Source organism: Melopsittacus undulatus, chromosome 11 (assembly GCF_012275295.1).
Source record: "Melopsittacus undulatus isolate bMelUnd1 chromosome 11, bMelUnd1.mat.Z, whole genome shotgun sequence".
Taxonomy (NCBI): Eukaryota; Metazoa; Chordata; class Aves; order Psittaciformes; family Psittaculidae; genus Melopsittacus; species Melopsittacus undulatus.
In genome coordinates this window covers 16,381,757-16,402,379 of record NC_047537.1, presented here as the reverse complement: position 1 = coordinate 16,402,379, position 20,623 = coordinate 16,381,757, and the positions used below count along the sequence as shown (strand labels likewise).

General features: G+C 43.3%; 1 protein-coding gene across 1 annotated transcript in view; it reads left to right on the top strand.

Moving 5' to 3' along the window:
* Nucleotides 1–11,750: 11,750 nt before the first annotated feature.
* COX10 (cytochrome c oxidase assembly factor heme A:farnesyltransferase COX10) overlaps nt 11,751–20,623 on the top strand; it is a 102,271-nt gene continuing 93,398 nt past the window's right edge. Inside the window, exons 1-3 of the mRNA XM_034067675.1 lie at nt 11,751–11,858; nt 12,347–12,471; nt 13,729–14,053. Coding sequence (XP_033923566.1) covers nt 11,816–11,858; nt 12,347–12,471; nt 13,729–14,053 — 493 coding nt within the window. The 5' untranslated portion in view covers nt 11,751–11,815. The remainder of the gene's footprint in view (nt 11,859–12,346; nt 12,472–13,728; nt 14,054–20,623) is intronic.

Below are 20,623 nucleotides of genomic sequence, written 5' to 3'. Positions count from 1 at the left end.
TTGGGATGGAATGGAAGCTTTCCTAATGCCTTGGGTAGAAGTGGAAGCCATCCTCATCCCGGCCTGCAGGGTCAAGTCCTTGTCTGCCATGCAGCATGGAAGTTTTCCAGCTAGCAGACAGGACCCGTTATCTACCTCCCCATAGAAACAACACCATAAAGAAATCTCTTTCACAAAGGCATGGAAGAAATCAAATGTCACCAACAACATATGGTCTCCCAGACCTGGCTCTGAGATGTAGGCATTCACCCAGGGACATGCTGTATGAGACTGTGAGCACTGCCGAGATGCTTCCTCACAGCTGGGAGGTACCGAACTGTTATTTACCATTCTTTGTTCCTGTTTATATGCAAAAACCTGGTGGCATTATTTTTTTAGAGGAATGGTTGCTTTTCCTTAAAGAAAATATTGAAGTTTCTATAGCAAGTGTGTGTTCCTAACACACCCATCCCATCTGGTCACACACCCACATGTTTGAACCCATTTTCACTCAGCTAAGAAACAACCTTCTGTTCCTTCTGGAGCAGGTATTAATATTCTCCAGCTCTGGCTTACAGCTTATCTTCACACAGCAAAGAGGCATTCAGTGACTATCAGTTTGCTTCTGGGATCTCTGAGCAAGCCACGGGATCCCTTGGCCTAATTGAAGGTCATGGCGCTGAAAGGCTGTTTGATTAGGAAAGGATTTTGTCAGCAGGATGGGGAGTGGATCCAAGAGAGAAATCTCAAACTCAAGCAAACAGAGAAGCCTCCCTGGCATCTCTGAAATGCAGGAAGCAGAAACAAAGGGCTGGCTTTGCCAAGGGAGCCGCGTTGGCAGAAGTGGAGTGGAGGCAGCGCCATACCCATGTGTAGGCAGAGGGCTTGTCCCCCTGTGACCCAGGACAACTCTCCTAAGGAGGATTAGCAGAAGCAAGGCCATGAACTAGGCTCTGCATGGGAGCTCAGCCATTAAAGGTGATTCTGAGCTCCCCCACAAATCTCTTCTTGCTTTGGTATAATGGGGAAAAGATATTTCCCTTCTGGCTCATCTGTAGAGTGTAAATGCTTTGGGACAGGGACTGTTCCTTGCTGTGCCTGTGCCATCCGTATCAGAACTGGGCCACCACTAGGTCCACAAGGACTGAACTAAATTACATTCATGCTAATTAATGCTAAATGGCTGCAACTGTTACAATGCTGTAATACAGGCGTAGGAGTATTAGAATTCAGACAGGGGAGTCTGGGGAGTCTGGTGAACACAGTGTGCTGGGGAGGACAACCTTTCCATATGAAAGGGTGAGCGATGGTCCAGGAGAAAGTAGGACACGGCTGCTGTCAGGTAGCCCAAATCCTTGCAAAGGGAAGGCATTTTGTGCCAGTCGCTCCCATCCTTAAGGATGCTTTTACATGGGAAGGGGAAAATGCAATGACCGAGGAGCTGCAAACGAGGCAGAAAAGGGAGATGGTGGGAAAGCTGGAAAGAGCATGAAGTTTTCCGGCAGGAAAGAGGAGCGGATGCAGAAACAAGCACAAGTCTTACTGAGGAGGGGAGGCTTTCAGGGAGACGGCAAGGGCAGGCGAATGAGTGACTGCTCCCAGAGGCATCGGAAAGGCTTTTAGAAATACATCATGGGGACACAAAAGGCAGGAGAGAAAGTAGCTCCATCAATAAATAAGGAGGAAGATTAAATTAATGGGGACTCTGAAATGGCCGAGCTGCTGAGCTCCCTTCTGAAGCATCAGTTGTTAACAAGAAAAATAAGGAAAAGTGGCACTGTAAGGACAATTAATTAGGAGTCCCATTGCAGGAGCCCATGATCCTGTGCTCAGCCCCAGCTCAGAGAGTGGCCATGCCATGGGGACCACCACAGCCCAGCTCTGCTCTCAGCAGATGGTTCAGGTCCTCTCTTTAATAGAGAAAAAGCCTCCGAGCCATTGAACAAACCACAAGAGCAAAGCGGCAGCTGGGGTGAGAGCCTCCAAACCCAGAGTCTTGACTTAAACCCAGGTTAATCAAGAAGTGTTACCTGCTCTGTGCCCTCCTAGCAGATATGTGTGCAGATGGAGAGGTTGGACATGTCATGCACAGACACCCATGTGTCACACCACGTCCATGGCAGTGCTAGGCAGGAGATGGGAAGATGGAGCACTGGGATAGGCATCCAGATCAGTGGCACAATGTGCCACAAAGAGATGTAAACGAACACACATCCATGCAGAGTATAACTAGAGGTGTTTCTTGAGGCTACTGTTAAACAAGCAGTTAATGTTATATGTATTTAATATACAAAACTCTGCATGCCTGGGTGACTAGATTTTACTCCTAATATTTGGAGCAGAGAAACAATTAAAAATGTTTGTGAAGGAAAGAGGAGAAGAAATTAAGAGAAGGGTGTGTTTAAACTCCTTACAGGACAAGTCAGAAAGGTTTCTCCTCCATACCCATCTGATTTTGTCCTGTTGGAGCGTGCTTTGCACCCTTGTTTGTGCAGGACAGAGATGCACCCTGCAGAGGTTTTCCCTCCAAGACACTGCTTTGTGGCTGGAGGTGGGCTTCCTCCTGCCACCTCTGCCAGACCTATGCTGTGGTCTCTCCTCTCACATCCCCTCCTTGAGGCTCCTCACCTCTGTGCCACTCAGTCCTCCTCTGACCGATGCAAACAACCCCTGGAAACACCCCCATATGATGGAGGAGAAAAGTCCTCTGTGCTCAGGCTTCTGCATTTGGTGCCTGAAGTTAATGAGTGTGAATACTCATACAATCCCAGGCTGGGTTGGGTTGGAAGGGACCTTAAAGCTCATCCAGTTCCAACCCCCTGCCATGGTCAGGGACACCTTCCACTAGAGCAGGTTGCTCCAAGCCCCATCCAACCTGGCTTTGAGCTCCTTTCTTCATGTCCTTGCACTCCATATGTAAAGCAATGACAAGAGCACTTCCCTTGGTTTTATCTGCTTGATTTTATGTATCTATGGCCCGGGCTGCATCTTGTGCTGTTATATAGCACCTAGTGCTATGCAATCTGGGTCCTGGATAGAGTAGGGCATGAGTTTAATTCAAGTAGTAATAGTGAGAATAAAAAAAAAAGCCCCAGCCAAAACCAGAGCATTCCTTCCCAGATCCAGCCCACAGACACCAAACATGGATATGCAGTGCATTTCATGAGTATTAAATGGTATTTTAAAACACTGTCATTAAATAAGAGTGAAATAAGTTGAGAGGTTTTTATTTAGGAAGGGAAAGTTTATGATAAAAAGCTGAATTTATAGTTCTGAAAAGACCATTTACAAGGATTTAAAAAACTCTGAATGCTTCCTTAATGCTGTCGTAATGAAGGTCCCCTAAGGGGTTTAAACTATGCAGTAACCAAATTCAGGTCAGATAAAGCTGCTGTTAGTGATGCAACTCCTTCAAGTTTTCCTCATGTGACAAAATCAGCCTTAAACTTCACTCATTTTTACAGGAATAAGAAAGAACTTGGTTGAAAATACCAAAGACAAATTGCTTGGCCTACATGGAAAATTACAAAGGTCTCCTGAAGGTGAGGATGTGACCAAAAGACCTGGGCTACAACCACATATAAATAAGTCATGTTGGTCTGTTTTGAAAACAGAGCCTTGACAAACCAGTGTATGACTGGGTAAGGAGTAATGCTAGCCAGGCTGATTTTACTCAGCCTCTATATTTGATACAGACAAGTGGAAAAGTTTTTCCTATGTAAACCCCTTTCTCTTTGTAACTGCAGCTCTTACATGGGTGATGGCACCCTGTGAAGCATGGCTATCCCCTCCCTGTCTCTTTCTCAGAGGTCCAGATAGGGCACTCCTGTGATTATTGATTCTTAAAACCAGGGTAGTTATAAATATGAGGAAATGGTCTAACAGACAGAGCACAGAGGCTCTTTCATGGTATTTTGGGTGATTCTGAGCTTAATTTACCTCTCTATGTGACTGGATTGATGACACTGATCTTGGGAGGCCTTTGAAAGGCATGTGCTGTTTCAGAGGTTGTTTTTCTCTTTCCACAATCACCATCTGTCCCCACCATCCAGGTACCATGTGGTGGACCTACCCAAATTCAGTATGCGTCATTCCAGCTTTAATGAACACTAACCCTGTCTGCATCCAGTCTCCATTTTTTCTCCAAATATTTTGCAAGCCTATCCAACAAACCTCTGAATCTTTATTTTTTCCTCTTTTCTTTCTTCTTTTTCTTCATACATTTAGGAAGTATGGAGGACATTTTGAAGCCATCTCCAGTAGCCTCCTAAAATGCTGTACAGTTCCCAACCTAAATACCATGGTTTACATTTCCTGTAGCTTAACACAGTGGCTGGAAAACTATACTATGAAAACTTTGTGATCCATCAAGCTGATGATATCAGCTCCATCAGCTCCTAAATTGCAGATAATGAGTCTCAAGAAGCAATGTTTGCAGGCTCTTACTTGGTTTCAGTAGCACACAAAACCATTGTCTTCTTGTTCAGATGGGTATTTGGCAAGACCCCTCTCATAGACTGAGGACTGGATATTCCATATTGCTGTTACAGCACAAACCACAGCTCTTTACATCTCAGAAGGATCTTTCCATTATGGACTGATAGAACAGGCAGGGAAGAAACGTCAGCCTCTATCAGTGAATCAAAGCATTCAGCTGCATTCACTGTCTTACGTTTCTTTCCACTAGGTCGGGCCAAGCCAAGCCAAGCCAATGCTAATCAGCTGAGAGAACTGCAAATGTTTGGAAATACTGTGGATTAGGGAAAGGCTGTGATTTGGGCAGACATGAATTATTGTGTGTAGATAGAAATAAATATTGTTCCCAGCTCAGCCTCTGGCTCGTGTCCAACATGCCACAGATTCATCAAAAAATGAATGGGTTAGTGTGTTAACAAGTGCCTGACAGACTATGCAAACTGCCCGGGGCTGCACACACTCTACTTGACCAACTACCCTTGTGTGCCAGAATTAACCCTTAGAATATGGCAGTGCTGAGCAGAACCAGCCCATAGAAACTAAGGCTGAATTTGCTGTGTGCTCAGGCTTGTCGCTTTGGCAGCATAAAGGAGATGGAAGGTGGGTGGGAGTTACACAGAGCTTTTTTCAATATCTATGTGATAGCTGCCAGAGTGAAATAAAGAGCCCTGGGTGGAAGAGAGCTCTCACCCTGATCAGAACAGCCCACCTTGTTATCTGCAGAGCAGCAGGGACAGATCTGTGATAGCTAAAACTTGACTTTTAAAAACAGTGTTCTGAATTACCAAGGATCTCAAAATGGCTTATCTGTAGGCTGCCTCTTTCATCTCTTGCTATTTTTGATAGCCCATTATGAATCATTTTGATATGTTCATAAATGTTATTCTTTCTGCAAGTTCTTTGCTATGGTTGTCAACTGCTGAGGCTAATATGAACATGGTTAGTTGGTCTGGGATGTGAGAGCTGCGAAAAATGACTGCTTGGCTGCGTGATTTATAATAACTGTCCTAAATGTCTATAAATAAGGAGAATGTGTATTCAGCTCTTCTATAATCAAGACATCCTCAGTCTCCTTTATTTAAGTTGAGGAGGTTGCACTGACCTGATGTACACCATGGGCTAAACATTGCTCCAATTGAAGCCAAATAGCACTGCAATGCTCAAGTTGGAGGGACCAGGACACACTGCAGCAGGCAGGAACCCAAACAGGCAGCCTTTGAATAACACAACTTGTTTGGCACATAAGCCCCCTCCCCTGTTGAGGGGTTTATTCGCAGTTTCTTCTGCCAACATCTCCATGAGACATTTTTCCATCATCTCCATGATATTCTTCCATGGAGGCTCAAACCACTGGTGAAGATGTCCAGCATCACTCTGCTCCCAGGAGCAGGGCTGCTCAACCTGCACCCCTGCAGCCTTCCCCTGTGCATCATTCTGAACACAGGCTCTTCCCTTCCTGAGGACCTGGTGGGAACAGTCTGGAGGCAGATGAATTGTCCTGGCCATGACGGCCTTCTCCTGGTACCAGCTTGCTTAGGGTCTTGGATCTGCAGCCTGCAGGCCACAGACATCTTGTGGAGCTTGCAATCTATGGGAGACCTATGGTATTTCTCTGAAAAAGAGACTTTGTGTGCCTTGGATGTATTTTTGTGATGCAAAGAATGACTGGAAACACAAGCAAGGCATTCCTTTATTTTGGCCATCTAGCATCCCATGCTGGAAGATGGTGGGGATTGCTGCTACGAAGCTGAGGGGTGTCTCATGCACCCCCTTTTGCATGTCCTGGTGTGTTTCTCTTACACATTTTTTCCTCAGAAACAAAACTGATTCATGTACAAATGAGGAAAATATAAACCACAGACTATTCCCCCCTTCGTAGTGAGGGGGAACACTGGAGTTTCTCACTCTTCTCCCACGAGGGACTTGTCTAGCTTAACACCCAGGAGAAGGAGGGAAAGCAGACAGCTCTCCCATCTCCCAGCCAGGGAGGGCTGTGCTCACTGGTGAGGTAGGTGTGAAGCAATTATTGAGAGGAAGTGCTGCTTCCCAGGGGATGCAGAGCTCAGCCAAGCAGCAGCTAGCCAGCAAAGATGGGAAAGCATAAGGGGAATAAGATAATGACTGGTTACAACCTCAATTATGTTTCACACCTAAAAGGCAAAGCCTCCTGCCATGCTGTTGCCCCTGTACCATGCTTGGGCACAGGCTCAGTGCTGACTCAGAAGGAAAAGTGTCTGAGTCACTGAGACCACTTCTTGCAGCGCTTTGGGTTCTCCTTAGCTATCAATCCAAGTAACAAGACTGAATTTTGCTTAACTGGTGTGCTGTGAGAAGACAGAAGCTCCAGGAGGTAGGAGTAGCTGAGTGCTGCAGGTCAGGGCAGTAAGTGCATGGGTGATGTGGTGGAGATACAGCCCCAGCAAGCCTTGCCCACAGCACACCCTGTTTCACCAATGCCACCTCTCCTGTGAGCTGTTCAGTCTCACACTGTTGAGAAGCTGCCATGGGCTGCGTTATCTATAGTAGGATCTGCTATCACTGCACTCATGCTTTTTTGGGGTAAGGAGGGTCTTGGTGCCTGAGGTCCTCTGCTGTGGCTGGAGAGGAGTCTGCTCCTCCTGAGCAGCAGGAAAACTGAGTTAACAGGGGGTTAGCAAAACACAACTTGGCATCTGGTGCTGAGCACTGGTGGGCTTTGTGCAACTAATGGCCATATCTGCAGAGAAGACACACTCTGCAGACTGCTGCTTGCCTTTTCTGGCTATCAGGCTGAAAAGCACTTCCACAAAACAGTTAATGTGTGTGGACCGAGCACTTCCTGAGCAGTTGCTGAGTATAGGAGATCAGTTATGCAAGCTGTTTCTTCAGTTTTAATCTGATTTCCTCCCTCTGCTCTTAATAAATCTTATTTTTATTAGATCTTTTGAGTCCTAGGCAGCTTGAGAATTTCACATAGATTTTCCAGGAAAAGAAAGACCTCTGAAAGGAGGTATGAAAGCAAAAATAGAAAGGGGCTCTGGAGATATGCAGGCAGCAATTCTCAGCTGACAGAGCACAGGACACAGGTCCTTTTCTTCAGAATGTCGTTTTCAGGGCAAAGGGCTGCTGGAAATAGCTATTGTTGACTCTGGCTGGGAATTTGAAAGGATAAGAAGTATCACTGCTTGTCAGAAACAGCAATGTCAGGGTGAGTTACAAAGGAACTGCTGATGTGATGGGGGCTTACAGTGGGTACATAGCTCCTTTGTGAATCCATGTGGCTTCAGGCAGGTCTTGCCATTTATTAGGGGTGATTCCTCTCATGCTGCCTTTCATAGGGTTCATCTGCAGTCATCTTGCTATTTACTCTCCATCACCTCCATGTTTGGATCAGATTCGATGTCAACTCCAAATCTGATCGCAGCTGAATTTACACTGGGCACTCAGCAAAGCTCTACCTAAGGAAAGGCTGGAAGTTTTTCTCCTGAAGCTATTACAGCTCACAGTCCATTGCAGGTGGTGAGCATTCAACACAGGGCTTGCCAAGAAATGGCATACCACAGGGTCAGCACAAGGCCGCCTTTGACAGCTGGGAAGAGGCAGCAGTTTCTAGCTCCTGCTGATTTCCTATGGTGTATCTGAACTCTACTTTGGGAATGAAATCAGTCTGGGAGGCCACTTCAGAAAGGCTACTGAGCCCTGATCTACCAGGACTACTATTTCACTTGTACTTAGAAGCTTTAAGTACTCCAAAACACTGGAATCAGGTTGGTGGGAAGGGTTTGTGGGGTTTGATGTCTTGGGTTTTTTTACCTGCTACTTTCCACTTGGAGTTATTTGCTGAGGGCAAGTCTAATAGCATGGAATTGGAATGTTTCAGGCTCTCAGCTGGTAGAGTTTACTCCTGGTTGTGGGGTTTCTTCATTTAAGGACAGAATGTATCTATGCGTCAATCTTGTATTGAAATAAAGCTTGTGCATCACAAATGCTGATTTGTGGGAAATCACAGAACCCCCTCCCAAATCCATGCCATTACAAGTGACTCCTGGAACTACTTAACTGGTCATCAGGATCGCCTTGAGTTTTCCAGCTGGGACAAGCCCTGACTCAAGGAGATCTCAGCAGGGATTTAACTGTAGTGCTGAGGAGAGATCTTTTGCTCAGTGTAGGTGCCTAGGGCAGTCAATCAGCTTTCTGTTAACACAGTCTGGCTTGGCCTTTAATACTTTCTTAGTTCTTTTTATCTGTTATTTCTGTGTTTCTGATGTGTCCCCATGCCCTTCGCTTTGGACACCATTTCTTCTGTTACACACTGGGCCCCCAGAAAGCAAATCCTGACTGAGATAGCACTGCACTAAGCTCCAGCTTCCCCCATGGTGTATTACTAACCTATACAACAGTCACAGTTCTGAAATGATCTGCAAAGGTTACCACAATAACAGCAGGATGCCATCTTATTTATTTTGCACTTGGCTTTTAGAGTTCCCTATCTGAAAGTACATCAAGTCTCTGCGGAGCTCTAACATCAATGCCACATTCTATAAAGCAAGGAAAATATAACATTTTTACAGTCGGTCTTTAAATCATTTTCTGACAACAAATCGATCTTGTTGGTGTTACAAGTAAGGGAAAACGAGATTTTGAGATTAAAGTATAATAATAGTTTGGTGTCTCTACAAATTTGCCCTTTCACGTACCAAACTCTTGCATTTTGCTGCTGAGCTCTAATTAAGCCCCACCAGTCAGATTTATGATAGTGCTAATAGGAAAAAGGATCGTATAATGCTGTTAATATGTGCTCTATAATTAACATTAATGGGAGTCGCGTGGTGTAAACGCCCCTTGCATCACCCTGAAAACAGACCTCTAGGTGCAGTGTTTACTTTATAACTGCAGGGAAGTATCCATAGATCCCCAGCAATTGCCCATCTTAGCAATTAGCACAACAGTTAGAGATGCTTCAGGAGTTGCTCTGCCCCACAGTGGTGCCCTGTGACATCTCCAGTGTAAACTAGATGGTGAGATGAGGGTGCTCCTGCAACTCTCCATGGAGCGCTGTGACATTGGTACCTGGGCTTGGATGAACTAGACGGTGGGAGCTACATGGGGAAGGTGCTTAGAGCTCCCTGGAAGGGCCATACTCCTGTAATCCCTTTCCCAGGTACTTTCTGGAGCCTTCCATGGAGACAGCTTCTGCAGAAGCAATACCATGGAAACCTGAACCTTTGCTTACAAGATCCATAGCCTGTGGAACCATTTTAGGCTGAAATACAGCTCTTTTGTATACTTGTGTCCACTAAATATCCTAATGTGTTTTTTTTCTCTCTAGGATTAGCTTTAGTGGTTAAACTCAAGTGGGTATGTGACATCCTCTGTGCTCTAAATCATCATTACTGTTCCACAAAGAAGTATTGCTCTGTCTTGAGGCCCGTGGATAACATTCTCCTTAATTAGAAAAGTCGTGTTTCTCCCCCCTCTCACCAGGGGTGCAATTTATTGCCCAAGTGAAAGGCAATGAAAATCATTAAACCTTAAATCTCAGCCCTGACAGGGAACACTCGGCTACCTCAGCCTTTTCCTTTCTGACCCAAACTGCCCTAAACCCAACCGACCATTCCAGCCCTCTGTGTAACCATTGTGTGTGTTTGCTACGTGATGTTTGCTCTATTTTTGCAGGTGTAAATTGAAAGTGAGGCCAAATCTGTGGAAGTTACAGAAAACTAGAGATGCAAACAGGAACTGTGAAGTGATATATGCCCAGTGGTGAGAACCCAGAGTTAAACAGGATATTAACCGTAAGGAATTTGAAGCCCTAATTTCTCCCCAGCTCCCCAAATAGAAAGAGAGTGGAAATGAATGCTTCCAAGTAGGATATTCTTGGTGAATTAGAGTGAGTGTTTTCATTTTATCTTCCTAATAATGATTTAAGATGACTTTTGCATGAATTTAAGCACCATAAAGAAATGAAAGCCTGGGAGGAAGATGGTTCTGAGGAAGATTTCCATGTTAAAATATTGAGAATGATTTTCGAAAGCATTTAAGTGACTGATAGCCTACATCTCCTGAACTTAAACTCTTAAGAGAAAACATTTTAAAGATGCCTGGGGGTGCAATTACACTTTACAGCTTGAGCAGTCCTAACCGTTCCCTTCCCTTTTTGCTCATACTCCAGTCTGAGGCCCCTTCCTCTGTGCCTTGCACCAGCTTTAAACCTATCAGACCCTGTGCAGGGTGAGTTTAAACAGTTAAAACAGTGAAATAACAGGGTTTTTTTCCCCTTCAGGTTAGCAAAGTGAGTCTGCTTAGCAGCGGATCTGGTACTTGTATGAGGGGAGGATGAGATGACAGTGGGGTCGGCTCTTCAATATGAGCTCCCACAATGTGTAACTTCACCCAATGGGTATTGAAATGAAATTACTTTAGGAACTAAATACACTTAGGTATATGTTTTTTTTTTTTTTTTTTTTTTTTTTTTTTTTTTTTTTTTTTACCAAGCCTTTGGCTCTTTAAAGTTCAGCTCCTTTTGGAAATGAGACTCCCTGTCCTCACGGATTCATTTATCTTTTATTAGACCTCTCCTGCTTGTTCCATGCGATCTCCCCATGAACTCCACCTTCCTGCTCTCTGTCACGGAGGCCACCGTAGCTGATGATGTGCCCAGGGATGGTGATGAGGGAATCACAACCAGTGCTGGGACAGACAGGTCTCTGGGCTGCTTCTTCATAGTTAATGTCCCTGAAGTGCCCAGTTCAGCCTCAGCTCCCACCTCAGTCCTTCATCTCTTATTATAACCCAAGAGGAAACGGCCTCAAGCTAAACCAGGGCAGGTTTAGATGGAGCTGAGGAACAATTCCTGCCCCAGAGAGTGCTCAGGCATTGGAACAGGGCAGGGCTGCAGTCACCCTCCATGGAAGTGTTCACACACCGTGCAGCCGAGGCCCTCAGTGCCACGGGTTAGTGGTAGCCTTGGCAGTGCTGGGAGCAGTCGGACTTGATGAGTTTAACGCTCTTTTCCAACCCGCTTCCCTCAGTGATTCCATAACCAGACACCCACCGAGCGCTTCCCCGCAGGAGCCAGTAGGACCAACACTGCACCGCATCCCGCACCGGACCGCCCCTACGTGCACAGCCCAGGGCCGGGAAAGGCTTCCCCCTCTGCAGAGCCACGGGGCTCGGTCAGGAGCCTCCCCACAGCCCCTCAGTGCCCGATCCATGCGGCTGCGGAACGGAACATCCCGATCCCAGCGGCTCCCGTCCCTCCCGGAACCCCTCATCCTACCCCAGGAAACGCCGACCCGGAAGGCGTTTAGCGGTCACACCGGGCAAGATGGCGGCGCCCAGGCGGTGAGGGGAGAGGGCGGCCGGGAGCGGCGCCGCGGCCATGAGCGCTGCCCGCCGCTGCAGCCCGGCCCGGGCGCTGGCAGGTACCGCGGGGTGAAGGGGGCCAGGGGTTGTGGGGTGCGCAGGGCCGGAGTGGTTGTGGCTGGGGTCGGGCCGGGGCTGTGGGGCTGCTCTGTGTGGTGGTGCACAGGGCCTGTGTGTGGCTGTGTGCCTCCCCTCAGAGAGGGGTGTCGGTGTGGTGACATATAGAGGTGTCCTCTTTGAGGTGTGACTTTGGTGCTGCCCTGTGTCACCTACTTCCTTGTGCTTGCTTGCCAAGGTGGTTTTGTCAATAGCATAGGGAGATGATAATGGAGCAGTAAACTAAAAGTGCATCTCTGGGGAGCAGAGATTTGGAAGAAAACTCCATTAGGGCAAGCTGCACGTTCAGTTCTTCACCTGAAGAACCTTTCAGTTCTTCATCTGCACAGCTCTGGTTCCTGTTTGTTGGGGTGTTTTGAGTCACAGCTGACAATAGCAAACTTGGTGGAAGAGAAGGAAGAGGGTTCTGATGTGCTTCTTCTTTAAATAGGACTATTTGTCTGGCGTCTGAAGAACACTAGAATACGGCAGATACCATGCCAGTTCGTACAGCTTTGCCATGTAGGCAATGACAGATTGATTACATTTCAGTACTTTAACTTTCTCAAACGAATGGTAAGTCTGTTTATCCCATGTTTCTCATACTTTGATTTGTTTTGTCCTATGTGATGAGTCAGAACGGAGATAAGTTGATAGTTTTCTTATCAGCCAATCTCAGACAGTTCTAAGTGTTTCCTTTTCTATGCTGCATCATGGTTTAGCACTTGGCATCTTGGAAGAAACCTGCTATAGCAAGGAGAGTTCCTTGTGCTGTGATGGGTCCGCAGGGGCTTTCTGTGCTGTTGAAGCAGAACATTCTTGTCCTGTTGAGAAAAAGGAAATGAAATGATTTCTGGAGTTATTATTTATAAAAATGCTATTAAGGAAGTACAATCCTGGCTAGCAGTGGCACAAGTGGTAAATGGAACTCACTTGTGGAGGTAGTGTGTTCTGAAGGAAGAGTTGATAGTTTAATTTGAATCAGGGCTCCTGAGTAGCTTAATGGGTTACATTCTGTAGTGTGCTGTTAACTGGAGGTATTAAAAGGGCTCTCATTATCATTCAAACCCTTGAAATTCTGTCTTCATCTTTGAACAATTGTCTCCCATGTAAGACAATGGTAATAAAAGATGTATTTTGCTCTCTCCAAGTTATGTCCTGTTCATTATATCTAAAAACAGTTAAATGCTCTTTTCCTTACTCTGTGTTTTACTGTAAGAGCCTGTAAATGAGGTGTCAAACTTCCTATAGAACTTCCTGTTCTATATGTGTTCACTTGAACTTCTATGTAAAATGGTTGTCTAGTTAATTAGCGTGAAGTTTGGCACAAACAGTAATAGCCTAATATGGGAGGTGATTTTATATCGTAGGAGGTAGATTGTATTTTCTGGCATTTTTCTGATTTTTACCTATCTTAAAGACACAAAAAGTGGAGTGCTTTTATTTGAAGACTGCTGTTGTTACAGGCATGCATGTACCTTTTTGATGGTGAATTGATCAGTTGTAAATTGATTGATGTTGTCTGGAGGTTTTGAAAGAACAAAGTACTGTTGAAGCTACGGAGGAGGAAGTAACTTTATACAGAAGGAATTCTTCCACCTTAAGTAAACTTTATGGTGCAGTTGTGAGTTTAAAAGCTGCTTTTGTAATACCTTGTTCAACCTCAGAAACTCTTTTGCATGTGAAAGAAGTGAAGTTCAGGATAACTCAGCCATGTTATTGTAGGAAGTAATTCTCCAAACAATAAGCATAATATAGGAATAATATTGATTATATTAGTACCCTCAAATGGCTATAAATATCTTCTTAACTATTCATTCTCTTTCTGTTCAGTATGTAACACAATGCAACAAAGACCTCAGCCAACGAGCCAAGCCTAAGTCTGATTCAGTTGCATCTCCTTTTCGTGAGCTTCAGCAACTGGATCAAGAAAAAAAGGTTATACACAAGATTAGACCAATTTCACCTGTGCATCAACCTTTGTCTGAGGCATCAGTCAGCAAGGAGTTGAGAGAAGTGAAGTCAACTGCACAAACTGAAGGCTCTGTTGCAGCAGTAAAAGCAGAAGCCAAAGGAGACAGACAGTGGAAAGAGATGAAGTTACGTCTGGATGATTTGCCAGGAATTTTGGCACGTTTGTCCAAGATTAAACTTACAGGTAATCCTGGTCATTTTTTTTTTCACTTCTGTGCATCCTGCTTAATATATTAGAGTTCTTTAGTATGTTACTGGTATTGTGTAGGTTTTTGTGTGAGAATTCCCACTTTACTGCACAAAGTCCCTGGGTCAATTGCAAGGAAGGTTGTTGCATGGGGAAAAATTGTTTTACGGAAGCATTTTATAGTTTTCCCATTAATTTTATTTAAAAACAGTGAGGAGGGACTTGTGTCATACCACCAGCTAGCTCTTGGGAATCAGAAACAAGTGTTACTAAACTGGGTTACAAGTGAATTTACAAGCTTTGCATTAAGTATCTAAAGGCATCTTGCTTAGGGTTACCAATTTTCTGTCTTTTTTTACTGAACTTTCACTTAAGTACTACTTATTGTGAAATTAGTATTAAAAGTCCCAAGAAAAGATAATCCAGTTAATTCCCTGTGTTATAAAGGAAGATGTTTCTGTGTGACCAATTAAAAAAGAAGGTATCATTTCCTTCTCTAGTCAAGGATGAGGTGTATCCTCAAACCAGCAGTTTGTTAAGCCTTGTAGCCTCACTACCTTTCCCCTTGTTCTAATAGGAGTACTTAACAACTATAAATTACTTCTTTCAATAGGTAGTGCTATATATACTTTTATGTCTAGGGAAACTAATGATCTGACCAAAGCCTTACATCTTGTCTGTATCAGGGCCAAGAACAGTAATACAATTTCCTAAGTCCCTACTGTGGCGCTTTCTCCAGTGGATGGAATAAATTCTTGATAATAAAACTGTTGTTCTTTGCCATAGCAATTTGTTATAATAAATGTCCTGATTTCAGTTTCTTTCTTGAAACTTTGTCTTGCAATATGTAAATTTTCATTGTTTCTCATGGCAAAATTGTACTGACCACATACAGCATGCAGTGGTCATTTAATTTTTTATCAATAGCTCCCAGTGCAGATGAGACATTTCATGTTTTGGCCTTGATAAAACTGATCTTGTCCAAGTGTTCTTCCTCATTGTTTTTAAAAACCTTAAAGCATTTATTTGATGCTGGTAAAGAGCTGTATTAGTAGGCTTGAGGGATGGAAAGCATGTGTTTTGGTACTTTACCATGTCACTTTTCCATGTTAGCCGTGGTAATTTCAAATTTAGGTATATAAAACTCTTCTTAGCACATTGAGCTTTTATCAGGGTTATTGTACTTAAGATTTGCAGCAGCTTTGTGGCATGGGTGGTGAGACACTGGAAAGGGTTGCCCAAAGAAGTGGTAAACCTTCCATCCCTGATAGTGTTCAAGGCCAGGTTGGACAGAGCTTTGGGTGACATGGTTTAGTGTGAGGTGTCCCTGCCCATGTCAGGGGGGCTGGAACTAGATGATCTTAAGGTCCTTTCCAACCCTAACTACTCTGTGTTTCTGTGTACAACCTTAATATTGCCTTTTTCTTCTTTCTGCGTAATACACATCTTGCCTTTTTCTCCCCAGTGCTCTTCAGTTTTAGTAATATTTTGTTTCTGTTGGGCTCACCATGGATAACTTACAAGGGCTTTATGGAGAATTAGATCTTCTGGCATGTTCAATGAGGTGATTTAATTTAAGTGGCTCTTTTATATGAACTTGAAAGCTGTGCTAGTAATTGAAGTTGAACTAAATTAAAATATCTCAATAGATCCAGAAATACAAAGTTAAAATGCCATGATTAAATGACCAGAGAGAGGGAGAGAAAATGAACTGTTGTTTTAAGCACTTGAAGTGTACATTCTTACGTTTACTGATCTTCCGTATGGGTTAGCTCTGTGTTAGTACCACATCTGGGTATTACTGACGCTCCTTAAAATGAGAGTTTCAAGAAGTGCAGTACAGTTGAAAAGAGTCTTTTTCTGGATAAAGTAATTACGTGATATGTTTTTTGTGTAGCCTCAGTGTTGCTGTGAAACTTCTCAACAGCTTCTGGGTTCAAGAGTAAAAGGCAATATTGACAGGCAAGCGAGAAGCACTCTGATTTTAAACTCAGGTGTTACTTGAAACCTGTAGAAGGCAAAGGGTGCAGGATTTCATTCCCTTCAGGTTTTGTGTGGATGTACTGCTCTTGATCCAAGGAATTGCAGTATACTTTGTACCTGTTGAGAAGGTATAAAGATACAAAAGAAATCTCAACCTCTCTTCTTGTTGTGAACTTTATGAGTAATGATCTGGGGGAAGGGAAGACTTTATTGGAAGTAGAAAATGTAAAAGAATAAATTGGATGAAGAGGGGTTTGTAGGAGAGGAGTTCTGTTGTTGGTCTTTATTGGCCATAGATAATGTAGGAGATGCACAGGAATATTACTGGGTGTAGTGTAGGGAGCAAGGAAACAATTAGTGCTTGTGTAATTGTTTAGACAAATAATATATTCTGTAAAGAATATGGTTGTGTAGTTCTTTTGATTTTATTATTTTTTTAAAAAAGGGAAATAAATCCTCTGAGGTCAGTTTTTAAGTTACAAATGGCACACAACTCAATGCCTTTCACCCATGAAATTCTGACAGATCTCATATCCGGTGTGGTGCTTTGGGGTTTTTTTGGCAGATTCTTTATTTATACTTTTTAGAGCATGAAATAACAAAAAAACAAACTCTGCATTATGCTAAAATGGGACTTCCTTGTGCCCTTTTCTTCTCCCACTGCTGGAGTAAAGAGAATGTTTGTTTGTGTTCTGAACTGTAATTCATCTTTGAAAGGAAATGAGTTTAGCTATTACCATACTTTCCTGCTTCATGTAAACTGCAGCTCTTATGCCTCTACCATTAGAAGCTCTGCTTTACCAACAGGAAAAGATTTTTGTTTATATTCTTTTGCCATAGAAAACAATTAGGGAACTTCTAATTACTTGTCGCATAACCTACCTTTTTCGGTTCAGTTTCCATCCTTTCCCTTCTCTGCAGTGTTCTCTGTAGGCTGCTGTCTGCACAGCTGTGTCTTACCATGCAGGCACTTGGAAAGCTAATGCCTCTGTCTTACAAGTTTTCAGAGTTATAAATACTGTTTTCAAGTTGAAAATAAAGTTTATGTATAATTGCGAATAGGACAGAGACATGTAAAGGTACAGTAATAGGAGGAAATTGTAATAATTTATAATGCAAACACAGGAAGAATTTCTGGTTGTCTCATCTTAAATACAGCTTCAAGTTTACATTTATGAAAGGTTTTCCTCAGTGATCACATCTGAGAACTAAGATGAAATAAATGCAAAACCACAGGAAAATTAAACTTCAAGTTTTAATCTGGGGGAAGTGGAATAAAGGCATGATATGAAAAACGCTGAGTATTCTCCCTGGGTATTTCTCTATGGTTTGTGATAAATGCTCCATCCCTGGAGTGTTCAAGGCCAGGCTGGACAGTCTTGGGTGACTTGGTCTGGTGTGTGGTATCCCTGCCAATGACGGGGGGTTGAAACTAGATGACTGTAAGGTCCTTTCCAACCGTAACTATTCTATGTTCTTGATGTTGCTTCTGTAGTAAAGGATGTCTTGTATGCTGGCCTCTTGGTGAGGACAACCAGCTAGATAGAATCACAGAATGGTTTGGGTTGGAAAGGACTTTAAGATCATCCAGTTCCAACCCCCTGCCATGGGCAGGGATGCCTCACACTAAACCATGTTACCTAGAGTTCTGTCCAGTCTGGCCTTGAACACTGCCAGGGATGGGGTATTTACCACTTCTTTGGGCACGCTGTGCCAGTGCCTCACCACTCTCACAGTAAAGAACTTCTTCCTTATGTCTAACCTGAATAGATGAATAGATAGCACCTTATGTGGTGCCTGTCTGAGAAGTGGATGTAGTAAGATGAGACAGATATAATTTTAACTGCAAATTTCCAATCTGCTGTAGAATTTTTAATATAACTTTCCAGCCTGCTGAGGAAGGGGCTATGTCTTAATGTATCTTCTCAGTTCTAAATATATGTCACGTGCAAGTCAAAGTAGTTCTCATTTTGTGGTAATTACAACAGTAACTATTACCCTGTCAAAGAAAGCAAGCTTAATAGTGGTAGCTTTCTGGCAAGTTATTTTCCATGCTACAAGGAAAACCTAATGAAGTAAAAATAAACTATCATTACAGTTTATTTTTGCAAAGCATTTTAGAATTGTTCAATGGGAAAAAGATATTATCTCCTTTGTGTGTATTATTGTACTTGAATTTTATGTGATACGATGCAAAGAATTGTTTTAAGTCGTTGTCCCAGACTGAAGTTTGCTTCAGGAGTTTGGCCATCTTTAGTATGCAGGTTAAAATCTGCAACAAAAGGAGAGAAGACTCTTGGGAGAACTTGGAGCAGTTTCCAGTGTCTAAACGGTGCCTGTGAGAACAATAGAGATGGACTTTCTGCAAGGGCTTGTAGGGACAGGACAAGGGGGAATGGCTTTAACCTCAGAGGGGAGATTTAGGTTAGATATTAGGCAGAAGTTCTTCTCTGTGAGGGTGCTGAGGCCCTGGCACAGGGTGCCCAGAAAAGCTGTGGCTGCCCCATCCCTGGCAGTGTCCACGGCCAGGTTGGACGGGGCTTGGAGCAACCTGGTCTAGTGGGAGGTGTCCCTGCCTGTGGCAGGAATTTGGAACTGGAATAGCTTTAAGGTCCCTCCAACCCAAACCAGTCTGGGATTCTATGATATGCCTTCGCCCAACCAAATCTAAGTTCATAAAGGAAGCATTGGTCAGTTGTATAGCACTAATACGAATGCTGCATTTACATCTCCAGAAAGGAAAGTGTGAGAACTCTGGAAGGAAAATTCCGTCAGTTTCTGGTAAGATAGTTTCCTGCAAGTAGCATATAAACATAAAACAGTGAAAATGTGTCCTAAAATAGAAATGCATTTCCTTTTGTCCATCCATATGTACCAATATATCATCAGTATATGAGTGGGAAGGAAACCTAAAGCTGAATTTGTTTGCTTTGGCTTTCTACATTTTTATTTTGGCTTGGCTACTAGGTAGATAAAGAAAAAATAGGAGGTAAACAAAATCTGGAGCAGTGATTGGCATGCTATAAATACAAATACAGGGATTTCTAAAGGCAGCTTGCATTACAGTGAAGATAAAGAGGATGTAAAGAATACACTGTGGACTTTATGAACATGTTTTTATGCTAGAAACATCATAATTCATTCTTTTTGTCACCAATCCATTAGCATTTTCTTTTTCATTTACATGGAAATGGGAGACAAATGTCCCCTGTTAATTTTTATTAAAGCTAATGATGTTTAGAAGACTGAAAATTAGGTTTAGGCTGAGCTCATAAGTTTAAATCCTGGCTTCTTTTTGAAGAGCATATATAATGCCAACTCTCATCAACAAATTTTGAAAGGATCAATGCCACATATTATGCAATAAGGTGAAGTTAACTTGGCCCCTAAAGCGCTAAACTAACAGGGATTAAAAAATAAACAGTCAATGACCTCATTGCCTTGATGTGATCTCAATTAAATATACTTTTCCTCCATGAGGGAAGTAGAAGAGTATAATATTGCTTCCACAGTAAAAGAAAATAAACTTCCCAATCCAAAGGGAACGTTTTCTTATTTACTCGTCACGTGTTGCATTGAAATTGCTGCATGGTGAGGCAAGTGGGGAATGCCTGGTGTTCACTGCCCAACAACTGGAAATACCTGGGTTAATGGGGTAAGTGAGAGGATGTATGACACCCTTTTTTAATGAGATCCTGATAAGTCACACTGAAATGAGTGGCTGAAATTAATCTGGAGAAATCAATGAGGACTTTAATTAGTGCTGTAGCTGTACAGTGTTAGAATTTCTTTGAGGTCAGTGTAATGGTAATGTTACACTGACTGTTTGCCAATCTGCTCCACCTTTCTTCTTCAGTAAATGAGTTGGTGTTTTTCCGTAATAAATTGGTGTAAAGTGCTCTCTAAGATAAGTTTTAATTAAATCCTTGTCTAGAAGTGAACGTGTGATTTATTATGCAGAAGAAATGAATGTAATCACTCTTAGAAATGCAGACGCCTCTGTTTCACTGTCATCTTTGCAGTGTATTTTTTAGCTCAGTTGTAAACCAATTACATATTTTCTTGTGCACTCTACTAGTTTTGAAACTAAGATGCTGTTGTATTTATATTCTAAATGAGATCCAGTCTTTCAGAAACCTTTGGGTTTATTAGTTTGTGTGGCGGGGTTACAGAATCTGTGGTTATTTAATAGAATCACAGCCTAGTTTGGATTGGAAGAGACCTCAGAGTTCATTAAGTTCCAACCACCTGCCATGGGCAGGGACACCTTCCACTGGAGCAGCTTGCTTCAAGCCCCTGTGTCCAGCCTGGCTTTGAACATTGCCGTGGCTGGGCAGCCACAGCTTCTTCTATGCCAGCGCCTCATCATCCTCACAGGGTAGGGCTTCTGCCTAAGATCTAAGTGATGCGCCTAAGATCTAACTGATGCTCTGATAGGGAATCAAAGCCCAGGGACTTTCCTTGGTGTCAGGCAGAGACACTCACAGCCAGTCTGTGCGACAGCCGTCTGCACAACATCCTGGGAATCCATAACGAGGTTTGTAATAATATGATGTATATTATTATAATAATATTCAGCTGTCA